This window comes from Crinia signifera, chromosome 1 (genome assembly GCF_055691185.1).
Source record: "Crinia signifera chromosome 1, ASM5569118v1, whole genome shotgun sequence".
Classification (NCBI taxonomy): Eukaryota; Metazoa; Chordata; class Amphibia; order Anura; family Myobatrachidae; genus Crinia; species Crinia signifera.
Window position 1 is genome coordinate 352430861 of NC_139217.1, and position 16371 is coordinate 352447231.

Genomic DNA, 16371 nt, shown 5'->3' on the forward strand with positions numbered 1-16371 from the left:
AGGCATTGCCGTACTCGGGAGAAATTGGGGCACAGATTTTGGGGTGCTTTTTCTCCTTCATACCTTCTGAAAATGAAAAATTTTGAGCCAGAACTGCATTTTTGTGTAAAAAAATGTAATTTTTCATTTTCACTGCCCAGTTGTATCAAAATTGGTGAAACCCCTGGGGGTTTGAAATGTACACTATACCCCTAGATGAATTCCCTGAGGGGTGTAGTTTGCAAAATGGGGTCACTTGTGGGGTGGTTCCACTGTATTGGTGCTTTGGGGGTCTTGCTAATGCGACATAGCACCCACCAACATTCCACCAGAATTTGTGCTGCAAAATCCAAATATCACTCCTTCCCTTCTGAGTCCTGCCACTTTTTGGTCACACATGAGGCATTGCCGTACTCGGGAGAAATTGGGGCACAGATTTTGGGGTGCTTTTTCTCCTTCATACCTTCTGAAAATGAAAAATTTTGAGCCAGAACTGCATTTTTGTGTAAAAAATGTAATTTTTCATTTTCACTGCCCAGTTGTATCAAAATTGGTTAAACCCCTGGGGGTTTGAAATGTACACTATACCCCTAGATGAATTCCCTGAGGGGTGTAGTTTGCAAAATGGGGTCACTTGTGGGGGGGTTCCACTGTATTGGTGCTTGGGGGGTCTTGCTAATGCGACATAGCACCCACCAAAATTCTACCAGAATCTGAGCTGCAAAATCCAAAAATCACTTTTTCCCTTCTGAGTCCTGCCATGCACCCAAATGGTATTTTTTGGTCACATGTGAGGCATTGCCGTACTCGGGAGAAATTGGGGCACAGATTTTGGGGTGCTTTTTCTCCTTCATACCTTCTGAAAATGAAAAATTTTGAGCCAGAATTGCATTTTTGTGTAAAAAAATTAAATTTTTCATTTTCACTGCCCAGTTGTATCAAAATTGGTGAAACCCCTGGGGGTTTGAAATGTACACTATACCCCTAGATGAATTCCCTGAGGGGTGTAGTTTGCAAAATGGGGTCACTTGTGGGGGGGTTCCACTGTATTGGTGCTTGGGGGGTCTTGGTAATGCGACATAGCACCCACCAAAATTCCACCAGAATCTGAGCTGCAAAATCCAAAAATCACTCCTTCCCTTCTGAGTCCTGCCATGCACCCAAATGGTATTTTTTGGTCACATGTGAGGCATTGCCGTACTCGGGAGAAATTGGGGCACAGATTTTGGGGTGCTTTGTCTCCTTCATTCCTTGTGAAAATGAAAAATTTTGAGCCAGAACTGCATTTTTGTGTAAAAAATGTAATTTTGCATTTGCACAGCCCAGTTGTATCAAAATTGGTGAAACCCCTGGGGGTTTGAAATGTACACTATACCCCTAGATGAATTCCCTGAGGGGTGTAGTTTGCAAAATGGGGTCACTTGTGGGGGGTTCCACTGTATTGGTGCTTGGGGGGTCTTGCTAATGCGACATAGCACCCACCAAAATTCCACCAGAATCTGAGCTGCAAAATCCAAAAATCACTCCTTCCCTTCTGAGTCCTGCCATGCACCCAAATGGTATTTTTTGGTCACATGTGAGGCATTGCCGTACTCGGGAGAAATTGGGGCACAGATTTTGGGGTGCTTTTTCTCCTTCATACCTTCTGAAAATGAAAAATTTTGAGCCAGAATTGCATTTTTGTGTAAAAAAATTTAATTTTTCATTTTCACTGCCCAGTTGTATCAAAATTGGTGAAACCCCTGGGGGTTTGAAATGTACACTATACCCCTAGATGAATTCCCTGAGGGGTGTAGTTTGCAAAATGGGGTCACTTGTGGGGGGGTTCCACTGTATTGGTGCTTGGGGGGTCTTGGTAATGCGACATAGCACCCACCAAAATTCCACCAGAATCTGAGCTGCAAAATCCAAAAATCACTCCTTCCCTTCTGAGTCCTGCCATGCACCCAAATGGTATTTTTTGGTCACATGTGAGGCATTGCCGTACTCGGGAGAAATTGGGGCACAGATTTTGGGGTGCTTTGTCTCCTTCATTCCTTGTGAAAATGAAAAATTTTGAGCCAGAACTGCATTTTTGTGTAAAAAATGTAATTTTGCATTTGCACAGCCCAGTTGTATCAAAATTGGTGAAACCCCTGGGGGTTTGAAATGTACACTATACCCCTAGATGAATTCCCTGAGGGGTGTAGTTTGCAAAATGGGGTCACTTGTGGGGGGTTCCACTGTATTGGTGCTTGGGGGGTCTTGCTAATGCGACATAGCACCCACCAAAATTCCACCAGAATCTGAGCTGCAAAATCCAAAAATCACTCCTTCCCTTCTGAGTCCTGCCATGCACCCAAATGGTATTTTTTGGTCACATGTGAGGCATTGCCGTACTCGGGAGAAATTGGGGCACAGATTTTGGGGTGCTTTTTCTCCTTCATACCTTCTGAAAATGAAAAATGTTGAGCCAGAACTGCATTTTTGTGTAAAAAAAATGTAATTTTTCATTTTCACTGCCCAGTTGTATCAAAATTGGTGAAACCCCTGGGGGTTTGAAATGTACACTATACCCCTAGATGAATTCCCTGAGGGGTGTAGTTTGCAAAATGGGGTCACTTGTGGGGGGATTCCACTGTATTGGTGCTTGGGGGGTCTTGCTAATGCAACATAGCACCCACCAACATTCCACCAGAATCTGAGCTGCAAAATCCAAAAATCACTCCTTCCTTTCTGAGTCCTGCCATGCACCCAAATGGTATTTTTTGGTCACATGTGAGGCATTGCCGTACTCGGGAGAAATTGGGGCACAGATTTTGGGGTGCTTTTTCTCCTTCATACCTTCTGAAAATGAAAAATTTTGAGCCAGAACTGCATTTTTGTGTAAAAAAATGTAATTTTTCATTTTCACTGCCCAGTTGTATCAAAATTGGTGAAACCCCTGGGGGTTTGAAATGTACACTATACCCCTAGATGAATTCCCTGAGGGGTGTAGTTTGCAAAATGGGGTCACTTGTGGGGGGATTCCACTGTATTGGTGCTTGGGGGGTCTTGCTAATGCAACATAGCACCCACCAACATTCCACCAGAATCTGAGCTGCAAAATCCAAAAATCACTCCTTCCTTTCTGAGTCCTGCCATGCACCCAAATGGTATTTTTTGGTCACATGTGAGGCATTGCCGTACTCGGGAGAAATTGGGGCACAGATTTTGGGGTGCTTTTTCTCCATCATACCTTCTGAAAATGAAAAATTTTGAGCCAGAACTGCATTTTTGTGTAAAAAATTTAATTTTTCATTTTCACTGCCCAGTTGTACCACAATTGGTGAAACCCATGGGGGTTTGAAATGTACACTATACCCCTAGATGAATTCCCTGAGGGGTGTAGTTTGCAAAATGGGGTCACTTGTGGGGGGGTTCCTAAATTTTAGCATCTTATGGTGCCTATAAACCTACATGGTGCCTAAAAAATAATCTCATAAAAAGGAGGCTCCAAAATCAAGTAGGTGCTCCTTCTATTATGAAGCCTGTGGTTTGGTCAACGTGCACACTAGGGCCACATATAGGATATTTATGAAAACAAAAGAATTGGGGGAATCAATTTTTAGTCACATTTCTCTAGTAAAATGTACTGTGTTCCTTAGAAAAATGTATTAAAATTGCAAATCTGCAAAAAAAATGAAATTTTGAAATTTCACCTACACTTTGTTTTAATTAAAGGGTTAACAAACTTCCAAAATGCTGTTTTGAATACTGTGAGGGGTGCAGTTTTTGAAATGGTATCATTTATGGGGGTGTCTCACATACAAGTCCCTCAAAGTCACATCAGAACTGAACTGGTCCCTAAAAAAATCAGTGTTTGAAATTTTCTTGAAAATTTGAGAATTTGCTATTCATATTGTAAGCCTCCTAGTGTCCAAAAAAATTAAAAGGAAGTTGAAATAATGATGGAAACATAAAGTAGACATATGGTCTATGTTAGTTATTAACTATTTTGAGTGGTATGATTATTTGTCTCACAAGCAGAAAATTTAACATTTTGCAAATTGCTAAATTTTCCATTTTTTTACGACATTTTGGTATTTTTCACAAAAAAACACAGACTGTATCGACCCAAATTTACCACTAATTTGAAGTACAATGTGTCACGAAAAAACAATCTCAAAATCACTGGGATAAGTAAAAGCAAAAAAAAGTTATCCCCACTTAAGTGATACATGTCAGATTTGAAAAAAAGGGCTCTGTCAGGAACGCAAAAACTGGCTCTGTCAGGAAGGGGTTAATTAAATATTACTAATTAGCTGAGGTACCTGGCATTGCCCGGGTTTGGTTGTGTAATTAGCATTAATTTAACTTCATCCTTCTTTTGTTTTAAGCTTAACCGCTCACCATGCCCATGGTGTGACCGGCATACATCTGCCTGTGGTGATCTCCTGCATCTGAGCACAGTTTTTACTTCTTAAACTCCATATTGTTTACCCTCTTTATGTTATGCAACTCCATATCTTGCCTCCCTGACCCACTTTGTAGTGGCCAGACCCCTTTTTGGGCCCGTGGCGGTGTCGGGAATGTGAGTGTAGCTGTGAACCAAATGTAGACCCAATGAATGTCCTCTACCCCCTCTATGTTATGCAACTTTGCCATATGTTGCATCCCTGGCACACATTGTTTAGTGGCCGGACCCCTTTTTGGGCCCCCCGACGGGGTCAGGATTGGGGGTCTAAGTGTCCGAGAACCTAATCTGGACCCGATCGATGTCCTCTAACCCCTCTATGTTATGCAACTTTGCCATATCTTGATTTCCTGACCCACTTTGTGTAGTGGGCGGACCCCTTTTTGGGGCCCTGGGACCCCACAGTATTTTTTTCCAGATTGTAAATCATGTTTGGTGTAAATTGCTCCAGACATTCCAAAGTTATGCTGGATATTTTGCTTCCCTGACCTACTTTGTGTAGTGGCTGGACCCCTTTTTGGGCCCCTGGGACCCCAGAGTTATGCTGGAACATACACACATGTATACAGACATACATCCATTTTATATATAGATAGATTGCGTGCAGGAAGAAACTAATGTGTGTGCAAACAGTGCGATTTGAACTATTGATTATGACTATATAGTCAAAAAAGATAGCAAGTTAGTGCAAATCACACCATGGGCAAAATGATCAAACTTCAAAAAGTGATAAAGTGGAGAGTTATAAATAACCAGACAATCAGCTCTTACCTGTCATTTCTCAAACCTAGCCTGTAACATGGCAGTTAGGAGCTGGCTGTTTATCACTCTCCATTTTATCACATTTTGAAGCTTGATACATCTGGCCCCATGTTTTGTTTGCCTCACCAATCATAATTCGAAAATAGAAATAGACAGTGCGGCACAGTCTATCTATACTATCTCAGAACGAGGGCCATGCTGCTCAATGCAGCATAGCCCCCACACCTGCCAGCGCATGTGCCAGCGCTGTGTTCTGAGCGAACTGTCAGGGCCATGTTCTCCACTGGCCCTGACCCCGGCGATTAACTTGATTTATCCAGCAAGCTGGATATTAATTGCCAGGGCGATAGCGATGCTATCACTATGCCCCTACACACTGAGCAATGTGGGGGCATTTTGTAAGCGATGTAGTAACATTGCTCAGACAATGGCCTTTCATCGCTACGTGCGTAGGCCCCATTAGAACACTGAATTATTCTTGATAGCGGCAAATACCATGTTGAAAGTATCCCAGTATTCACTGAAGAACATTTTCAGATCCACATATTTGCAGAATTGGCCCTTTCCTCAACCCCATTGAGCACCTTTGCCAAAGGTCCTTTGGGATGAACCGGAATAGATATTGCTAGACAAGCCTTATCTTGCAACATCAGTGTCTGACCTAATAAATGCTCTACAGAATGAATGGGCAAAAATTCCAACAAAAACACTCTTGTGGAAAGCCATCCAAGAGTGGAAGCTGTTGTAGCCAGCGGCGTAACTATAGCACCGCAGCCCCCGGGGGGGGGGCACTGTGCATGTGAGGGCGCCGGGGGCTGCGGTGCTATAGTTACACACACACACACACACCCCCCCCCAATCCCCCGCAGACTTACCTATCTCGCTGGTCCCGGCGGCTCCGTTCTACTGAGGACCACCACAAAATGGCCGCCCCCATATAGCATACTGTTCTCTGAAACTGTCTGCTGTATGGGGGCGGCCATTTTGTGGTGGTCCTCAGCTAAAGAACGGAGCCACCGGGACCAGCGCAATAGGTAAGGCTGCGGGCGATTTGGGGGGTTTGCATGGGCGGCGGGGTGGCAGGGGGGGTGCCTGGCGGGGCGGCGGCGGGGGGCGCCCCCCCCCTAACGGCGGAGGGTGCCCAAAACTTAGCTACGCCACTGGTTGTAGCTGCAAAAGGGGAACCTGTTCCATATGAAAGCATATGCATTTGAATACAATGTCATTATTGTCCCTGTGTTTGTAATGGAAAGGCATCCAATTATTTTTGTCCATATAGTGTTCCAGAAGGCACCGGAGCTGTATATACCTACGGTATCGGAAAGTGACGAATGGATCCATTTTCTGTTTATGTCCATATAGTGTAAAGATAATTTTATGATAAGAATGTTACATGTTATGAATAGACATGTTCTAGTTTAGCTTTCAGTTGCATATAAAGGTGCTTGGTAACATCTGTCTCTTTTAATTATTAATCTACATTATTCATTAAATGTTTGTTGCTAGGGGCTCCGGTTCTGCTGAGCAGCTATGTACCTTAGGTTAACTGTTCCCATGTATGGTAACTATGTTTATAATGGGTAGTATTCAATTTCAGCATTTATATTGTCATTCAGAATCAGATAACAAAATACAATTATTCAGTAAATATATTCAGTATATATGTATATATATATTGCTGCACAGAACAATATACATTAAATTAGAGTAAAATTGTGTATATACAAAGTACAAATGATGATAGATTATGGGGGATATGCAATATCCCACCACTATTCCCGACGGGGGAAATAGCGGCGGGGCCCTATTCAATGCTGTTTTCCCCGACAGCATTGAACAGGGATGTCGGCAGAACGTGCCTGACTTAACAAGCAGTCGGGCGCATTCTGCCGAGAACAGCCGTGACTTGTCAAGCTCCTGGCTGCAGCTTGACGATTTCCGTCTGCTTCTCGCAGCCCTCGGCAGGAGAGACATTGAATCCGGCCTGCTAAATCAGTGTCGAGCCGGCCGAGAATAGGACAGGGTCACGGCTGTGGGGCCAGCCCAACAATTGTGACCCTGCATTGAATATCCCCCTATATGTTTAACCTCCTGTAAGTACTATCTGCATAAATGGGGAGTTCTGATGCTGTCACTTCATGTTTCATTAGGAGCATATGTTTTATAAGCAATGATGTGCCTTTGAGTAGGCCTGTGAACTACTCTGCTGGAAGTTGCGGGAGACATGTGATTCTTCAGGTAGTCTCCCGTACTCCTGGAAGATCTCCTGCAACCCACCTTCTTCCTTGTAAAGTAGTCATTACCAAGAGATAATACAGTAGGGATGGCGATTGGTTATCGATGATATGTAATCATCGATGGTTTATGACTAATGTACAATAGTTTTACCATCGATGGGGTAGAACCAGATGGTTTTCAAACATCGATGGCACAGCATAACTGAATACATTCTTTTTTCCCCAAGGTGTCGGGACACAGAGCATAGCTCTGCCCCCAGCATTCTTTTTTGCCCTGCCCCCAGGTTCTGATTGGACCATGAGATGATATAGCATCGCTCAGCGCAGATCGCGCAGCACACAGCGCTGCATCAGCAATCTGTCACTACCCGTGTTCTCAATAGAGAGAACACAGGCGATAACTAGATTTATACTGCATGCAGTATAAATCTAGTCAGGCAATAGCAAAACGCGGGACCGCGCATCGCCGTCGCAGAGGGCCATACGGGATGCGGTCAATTTGCCGGCGGTCGGGATCCCGGCGTTCAGAATCCCGACACTGGAATCCCGACCACCGAAATCCCGAAACTTTCTCCCTCCGTGGGTGTCCATGATACTGTTACATATGCGCAGTTCACTGCTCTCAGCTGTTGACATTGGCACCAAAAAACACATCAAAAACTCACGTCCACCTTTTCATCTGTTGACCTTTTGCTTGTGCTGATCTTTTGTCACTGTCAACCATGTGCATGTCAACCTTTTGGTTTTGACCTAGATATTTTCAACCTAATAGGCCACACCTGTTTTTTACTTTGCTCCTTTACTGTAAATTGGTCCCTAATCATGTTTGAATGGAATTGCACAGCTGTAAGAAAATTCTAATTACACACACACACACACACACACCTGACATGCTGGCGATTTTGGTGGGTCTCCACTCTCTTGTCACCGTTTCCACTGCACTGTATTCCCTGTTTTTTCCCGGGTGGACACTATTTCCACTGACATGGAAAACCTGGGAAAGCAGGGTAGAGAGTTGGGACCGACGGCCAGGCAGCGAGTGGGCAGCATGGCCGTCAGTCCCCACAGCAGGGCAGCGGGAAGGGACCAGTAGGCAGGCAGCTTGCCAGGATCACAACACATTTGCCAGGATCACCAGGCAGGCAGCATGAGGCGCCTGCATAATGTATAATATAATAATGCGAATATACCGGGTACAAGCTGTTTCCGCTGCTCGTTACCTGAAAAAGATCCGCTAAAAAGCCTGCGTGTGACCAGGGTAAAAATCCTTCATCACCATTTCCACTGCCAAAAATCCCAGGTAGTTGTGCGTTCATGTGCAAAAAATCCAGGATTTTTATGTCAATGGAAAAGGGGTATTAGACACCAGGCTGTGACAAAATATCTACGAAGGCTAATCCAAAAAAAAGTGGGATTTTTCTTCTTAATTTCCATGTAAGCAAGGGGATTACATACATGCAGGGCTTAATTGCTAGGTTGTTCATGCAATATATGAAATGATGAACATGATTCAATAAAGGGGACATGACATTTTTCTGTGTTAGTGGACGCAAATATGCTCTACCTGGTATTATCAATATCAACCAATCATTAAGAATGATTATTTTGCCATGTCTTCTCAACGTGAATCCTAAAACATTGGCAGTAGGGTGGCCAATCCTGGGATCGTCTTCACTTCAGCAGCGGTGATGACATGACATCACATACGCCATGCCAGAAGAAGACGCTGGGACAAGCTTTTCTGTTGGAATTAGTGCTCAGGGCCATGGTTGAGGTGGAACTCAAGACTGACTATTGTATTTCCTTGACTTATCTTGGTTTCCCAAAGAAATTTTTTTTTTTTTTTTTGTAGTCAGAGGCAGAGTGTGAACGGACAGAACAAGATGCCTTAAAATTTGCTGTGGAGATGCAAGCAGAATACTGGTCTGTGTCAGCAAAAACAGGTAAAGATGGCTATTTCAACTATTAGTGGACCACTATTCATATGACTATTCATTTATTGAGTGGCACTAAACATAATGGTGTTTCTGTTCCCCAGGTGAAAATGTGAAGGATTTCTTCTTCCGTGTGGCCGCTGTGACTTTCGAACAGTCCATGAAAAGGGAGCTGGAGAAAAACAAACAGTGTGTAACTCAGATTGGAACTGGCAGTCTCATACGTACGTACTGTTCTGTATGTTTGACTATGCTCTTTATAGTGGGACGGATAAGGGGGTCTGTCTAAATTCACCAGGTATATAATGGAAGCTTTCTATTTGCCATCAGTGTAATAATTAAACTATGCATGTCTATGTGTTATCAAGTCATAACCCAGATTGCTAGTGCAGACTGATTCAAGTGAAGTGAAGGTATCTTGTAGGCATAGAACAGTCCTCTCATGTGATTAGTTTAAAGTGCCCACATATGAGCCAATCCTTTTGCTAAACTGCTTAGACAGTCGGGATCCTTACAGTCATTAGTCCAACATCAGAATCCCGGACTCTGACGGGGGCGTGTGATCCCGACTGTTGGGCATTTAACAGTTGGGATTCCGATGTCGGACTAATGACCGTCAGAATCTCGACTGTCAGAGCGGCATCTGGCAAACATACCAAGTAGCAAGCTTACTTTCCAGTTTGGCCAGACATATTAGAAAGAGCCAGCCATTTGGTAATTGGGCAAGGTTGGCATGTCACTTGAGTTCACACTGGGCACTGCTAGTGTGGGCAGAGGGACAAAAATTTGAAACAACATTAGTAATTTTACAACCAGATTTTTTTAATTCAAAGCCAAAATATAACATTTTTATAAAAATCTATTTCTGATAGTATCACATCCGATTTCCCTTTTACATGCGTTAAATTGCATGCAAATTATGGCACATTAAGTCGGATGTAAGCCCTCCCAGGGAGCTGCTAGGGGAGCTCAAGGGAAATCGGGTGTATGGGGGCCTTAAGTCCTTACACTACCCTACACTGTCCTGGTTTCAAACATTGGGTACCTCAAAATGATTGAAGTATTAACTAAGTAATCTGTGCTCAAGCTCGGATAGCCTTAAAACCTGGACTGTTCAATGTCAACATCTAAAAAGACTCTGTTAAAGCTAATCAACAATGCAGCAAAGGCGGTTTTACCTGCTTCCAAACTCTCCCGTCCATCAGCATATAGTGCCAAAATGCCCTTTTATATGTCCATGGATGCAGGGGTGCCACAATGTTGTCAGGTTAGGGTGGCAAGGTATAACTTAATTTTTATGCCCCTGAACCTCTGACTGTCGCCCCTCAGGGGCAGCTAAAATTAGCCAACGCCACCCACTTAGATGACAGTTAAATGTATCTATATATCTGTATTTATATGGATATGTCTATATGGAGGAAGGTGGGTGGGGGGGCGAAGGTGAAGCTGAGGGGGAAGAATGGAGGAACATATAAAGTGTGGAGTGAGTACAGTACAAGGATGGTCCAAGAGGAGGGGCCAACCCACAGCAACTAGCCTGTAAGGTCTGTAGCTGTCCCTGCTCTCCCTATATTGTATCTTATCATTAGTCCAAGCTCTTTCTATATTGTATCTTCTCATTAGTCCAAGCTCTCACTATTTTGTTTATTCTCATTGGTCCAAGCTCTCCCTATATTGTATCTTTGTATTGGTCCAAGCTCTCCCTATGTTGTATCTTCTCATTGGTCCAAGTTCTCCCTATATTGTGTCTTCTCATTAGTCCAAGCTCTCCCTATATTGTATCTCCTCATTAGTCCAAGCTCTACCTTATTGTATCTTCTTATTGGTCCAAGTTCTCCTTATATTGCATTTTCTCATTAGTTCAAACTCTCCCTAAATTGTATCTTCTTATTGGTCCAAGCACTCCCTATACTGTATCTTCTTATTGGTCCAAGCTATCTCTATATTGGATCTTCTTATTAGTCCAAGTTCTCCCTATATTGTGTCTTCTCATTAGTCCAAGCTCTCCCTATATTGTATCTTCTCATTAGTCCAAGCTCTACCTATATTGTATCTTCTTATTGGTCCAGGTTCTCCCTATATTGCATCTTCTCATTAGTCCAAACTCTCCCTATATTGTATCTTCTTATTGGTCCAAGCACTCCCTACATTGTATCTTCTTATTTGTCCAAGCTCTCTCTATATTGGATCTTCTTATTAGTCCAAGTTCTCCCTATATTGTGTCTTCTCATTAGTCCAAGCTCTCCCTACATTGTTTCTTCTTATTGGTCCAAGCTCTCCCTTTCTTGCATCTTCTCATTACTCCAAGCTCTCCCTATAATGTGTATTTTCATTTGTCTCTACTCTCCCTATATTGTTTCTTCTTATTAGTTCAAGCTCTCCCTATAGAGTATATCTCATTAGTCCCTACTCTCCCTATATCATATTGTATTTTCTCATTAGTCCATACTCTCCCTATAGTGTGTCTTGCATTAGTTCCTGCTATCCCTATACTGTATTTTCTTATTAGTTTCCCTCATTAGTCCATATTATGGCTTTCACTACAGTGTTTCCCCTCATCAGTTCCTGCGCTCCCTATAGTGTTTCCCTCATTAGTCATAGCCCTCTCTATAGTGTTCCTCTTCATTAGTTTCTGCGCCCGCTATCATGTGTCTCCTAATTATGCCCTGCTCTTCCTGTAGCGATTCCCTCATTAGTCCATATTATGGCTCTACCCACAGTGTTTCCCCTCATCAGTTACTGCTCTCCCTATAATGTGTATCCTCATTATGCCCTGCTCTTCCTATAGTATTTGCCCATTAGTTCATATTATGGCTCTCCCTACAGTGTTTCCCCTCATCAGTTCCTGCTCTCCCTATAGTGTTTCCCTCATTAGTCATTGCTCTCCCTACAGTGTTTCCCCTCATCAGTTCCTGCTCTCCCTATAGTGTTTCCCTCATTAGTCATGGCTCTCCCTATAGTGTTCCTCCTCATTAGTTACTGTGCTCCCTATAGCATTTCTCCTCAGTTCTTTCTCTTCCTATAGTATTTCTCCTTATTAGTTCTTGAGCTCCCTATGGTATGTACATCTGTTAATATATAGAACAGAGACATGTAGATGAATTGTATATTTTTCAGAAGCAGCTATATAGTGAATTGAACTCAGTCTCTGTATTCGGACCTACTGTACAATTATAGCTTCTTTATGCATATACATATATTGTCACCAGCTTAGGTTAACAATTGTTACATTAGATATTTGGTGTACATTCATTATTATATTTTGAAATAAAAGTTTTTTTTAGTCACTTTTACACAGTTATTGATCTTATAGGTTACTAGTTTGCTATTATGATGGTCTTCTCTGCTTATTGTTTCAGGGTGGCATGTGACATGCTGGGGAGGGGCTGAATGAATGTTTTATATAGTGGAAGCAGCAGGGCCTGCTGTGGGCGATGGTGGCACGTGTGCTTGCTAAATCTTATGTGCAGCCCAAAGCCGGGCTGGCAGGGGATAGCAGCGGGCGCACAATGCCGGTGACCAGAGAGCCGGGTGGAGGAAGCAGGGGAAGCCAGGCAGCCGGTGAACTTGCAAAAAAAAAAAAGCCCATGCAAATGAATGGGCAGTCACTGATTGGCTGAGACCTCTCTCAGCTAATCGCTGATTGTCTGAGAGAGGTCTCAGCCAATCAGTAGCTTCCCATTCATTTGTATGGGATTTTTTTTTTGTGCGCCTACGGCCCGACTTCCCCTTCCCGGCGCCATGGTCCACTCGCCGGCATCCGCTGCCACCCTGCTCCCTCCACCTACAGCTCCCCAGGAGTTGCATGTGATAAATCACATACAAAATTTCACACATGAAGTCGATAGTGACCCTTCCTGGGGAGCTGCTGGGACAATCAGCAATCTTGTCCTTAAAGGCCCCCATACACTATGCGATTTGGACACAATTTCACCCAAATCGAACCTGTAGACTTCCCGTGGAGTCGGGAGGTCGGACGGGCTGCACAGAAGATTTGCTAAATCTTCTGTGCAGCCCGGAGCCGTGCGGGGGACGGCAGCTGGCGGGGATGCCGGCTAATAGAAAGCCAGGGAGGGGAGGCTGCATAGGGAGCCGGGCAGGAGGAAGCTGTTGCGGTGATAGCAGGAGCAGGGCGCCAGGCAGGGAGAAGACGCTGGCTGCTGCCGGGCAGCGGGGGGAGCCAGATGTACTAAGCTTGAAAAGTGATCAAATAGAGAGTGATATATTAATGTGGCTAAAGTTTCAAAGTATTCTGTTCTAAGTGTTCCAGCAGACTAGACATGTTAATGATGTTCTTTTCTAACATACAATGACAAAACCTATTGTATTTCTGGATGTGTTACCATGTTTGATCTCAATGTACTGCTGAGATTACAGTGCTGTATTTTGTCATGATAATATCTGTATATCCTTACATGTTTGAAATGTCAGTAACAATTTAATTTTTCTTTGAAAAAACAAAATAAAGAATATATAACAAAAATAGAGAGTGATAAACCACCAGCCAATCAGTTGATAACTGTGTTTTGAAAAATGACTGGTTGGTTGGTGGTTTTTCACTCTACGTTTTATCACTTTTATGGCTTTGTACATCAGCCAAGCACGCACCTGTGTAGGGTAAATGCAATATATAAACCTGTTAAAGTTTATATACTTGTTTATTATTGGATCTGGTGGTATGTCAGCTGTAGTGGCTCCTTAACACCCATTTTATAGTCAGATATTTAACAATCCCAAACTGTAGTTAGTCCAAGGTTATAGCTATAGGGACACTTTATTGTTGAGAAAATATAATGATCTATTACAAATAAAAACATAGTCACTATTTTGTTACATATTATGGGCCAAAACTGCATTTCAATCAGTGGACAAAGTTGTACCCACACCCACGGCTTCTCCCTAGAATAAAACCGCCAATGTATGTGACAGTATAGGATAAAGAGCGATATAGTCATTAGGCGACAATAACAATGTTGATATTTACAGTGCTGACACCACAATGTTATGATGTCGACATTGATAATATTTTGATAGGCAATGTGTCAACAATGTTGATATGTTATCATTAGGGTTAGCTAAACGGGAAACTAAGGGAAAGCTAAGGTTAGGAACTAAGTGGAGAGTAGTCTGTGTGTGGAGAAAGGGGGGGGGGTAGCCATAGGCACTAGAAGGAGGTTAGGGATTGGGGTTAGTGGGGCTGTTCAACCCAGAACATTTGCACATTAGCTTACTTTGCCGGAACATTAGATTACTCTGTCACATGACAGCTAGGACCTGAAAACTGCGGTCAAGGGCAAGTGACTGCATGACTGCCAGGGACGAAAAGTCAGCATTTTCTTATGTCGTTATTTAGTCAGTATCTACATGATAAATGTCAACATGGTCAATGTTGACAATATGACATTGTTGACATATCCTACCTATTTCTTTAGAGGAAACTTATCACTTTAGTATTGTAATGCAGGGTATAGCTATAGTGTTATGTTCATATATTTTAACATATGAAATGTGTATGTTTATACTTACTATAATATCTTCTGTTGTTTCAGAACTTGATGGGACTTCTTCTGAGAAAAAGGAAAATGATTCCCAGAATAATGTGAACTGCTGTTAGATTCTGGTAGATACCTTTGCAGGCCTTATTTCCATAAGAGCACGGGTGTTACACCCACAGTGTTTGGGTTCTTGAGTTCCCTGGAAACTAAACTGGAAAGAACATCTTATGGCCTGAACATCTAGTGGTAATAACACAGCACCTCGGTGAGCCCAGATGCACAGATACCTGTTCTGCCCACAACATGCCACTAAGAAGATCTTCTCATTGTGGAGAAAAATATAGGGACATCATCAAACGTTGTATAGCAATAAATAACAAATATGCCTTATATGTAATTGAACATTCCAGCCATTCATTTCATTTCCATTACATAAGCATGTGCATTTTCTTATTCTCATACATTTTATAATCATGAATTTAAGTTTTTAAGTTAATGTTGATTTTTTTGATCTTTTGCTCACTGCCATCTGTCTGCTCCATTATACTGTATATTGGCTGTTGGCAGGATGTCAAGCTGCTTGTGCCATGTAGACTTTGATGTTTACTGGTATTCTATTATGTATAAATCCATGTTATGTCACAGTTGAAACCCCTGTCTGACCACCACTCAGTGGCATTGATAACATTAAATGAGTGCTTTTGATGCTGATAAAAAAACACTCATGGCCGTCTATATGTAAATCATGCAGTCTAATCAAGGTCAGGGCTGTTCAGCTGGTGGCCTGCTGTGGACCACATGTGGAGCTCTAAACCTTTTTTGTGGTGCTCAGGTTTTCTGAAAGCTCTTTGAGTATGTTGGACGGCGTACATTTTTGAATGGTATTTAGACCACAACCTCAGAGTTATAACTACAAAAATGTATACAATTGACAGTATATTTTCGTTTACGCTGTACTATATTTGAAATATAAGTATTCTACCTGCCTTACTTACACAGATTTATGGAATTATTGTTTTACTACTTCAGAGACTTGTTAATGTAACATTTCCAAAGACATTCTTGCAATAAAAAAAAAAAAAAAATGATGTAAAGAAACAAATTGTGCATTATTTTCTAAGCAAATGAATACAGGTTGAGTATCCCTTGTCCAGATATCCATTATCTGAATTTTTCTGAAAACCATAGTTTCCAGAATGTACTTACTGGAGACATGATATGTAACTGGCACTACTGTGGACATGATATGTAACTAGCATTACTAGGGACATGATATGTAACTGGCACTACTAAAAGCACTACTGGGGACATCTGTAAAGCACTACTGGGGACATGATATGTATCCTCGACTACTGGGGGCATGATATGTAACTGGCACTACTGGGCACATCTGTAACAGCACTACTGGGGACATTATAATGTAACTGGCACTACTGGGCACATCTGTAACAGCACTACTGGGGACATGATATGTAACTGGCACTACTGGGCACATCTGTAACAGCACTACTGGGGACATTATAATGTAA

The 16371-nt window shown here is 42.6% G+C and overlaps 2 protein-coding genes across 2 annotated transcripts in view; one reads left to right on the forward strand and one right to left on the reverse strand.

The window, feature by feature from the left end:
- Positions 1-15914, forward strand: part of RAB36 (RAB36, member RAS oncogene family) — a 38170-nt gene extending 22256 nt beyond the window's left edge. Inside the window, exons 8-10 of the mRNA XM_083148077.1 lie at positions 9266-9356; positions 9452-9571; positions 14897-15914. Coding sequence (XP_083004203.1) covers positions 9266-9356; positions 9452-9571; positions 14897-14961 — 276 coding nt within the window. The 3' untranslated portion in view covers positions 14962-15914. The remainder of the gene's footprint in view (positions 1-9265; positions 9357-9451; positions 9572-14896) is intronic.
- RSPH14 (radial spoke head 14 homolog) overlaps positions 1-16371 on the reverse strand; it is a 241662-nt gene that overhangs the window by 199084 nt on the left and 26207 nt on the right. The gene's annotated exons all lie outside the window — the stretch shown is intronic.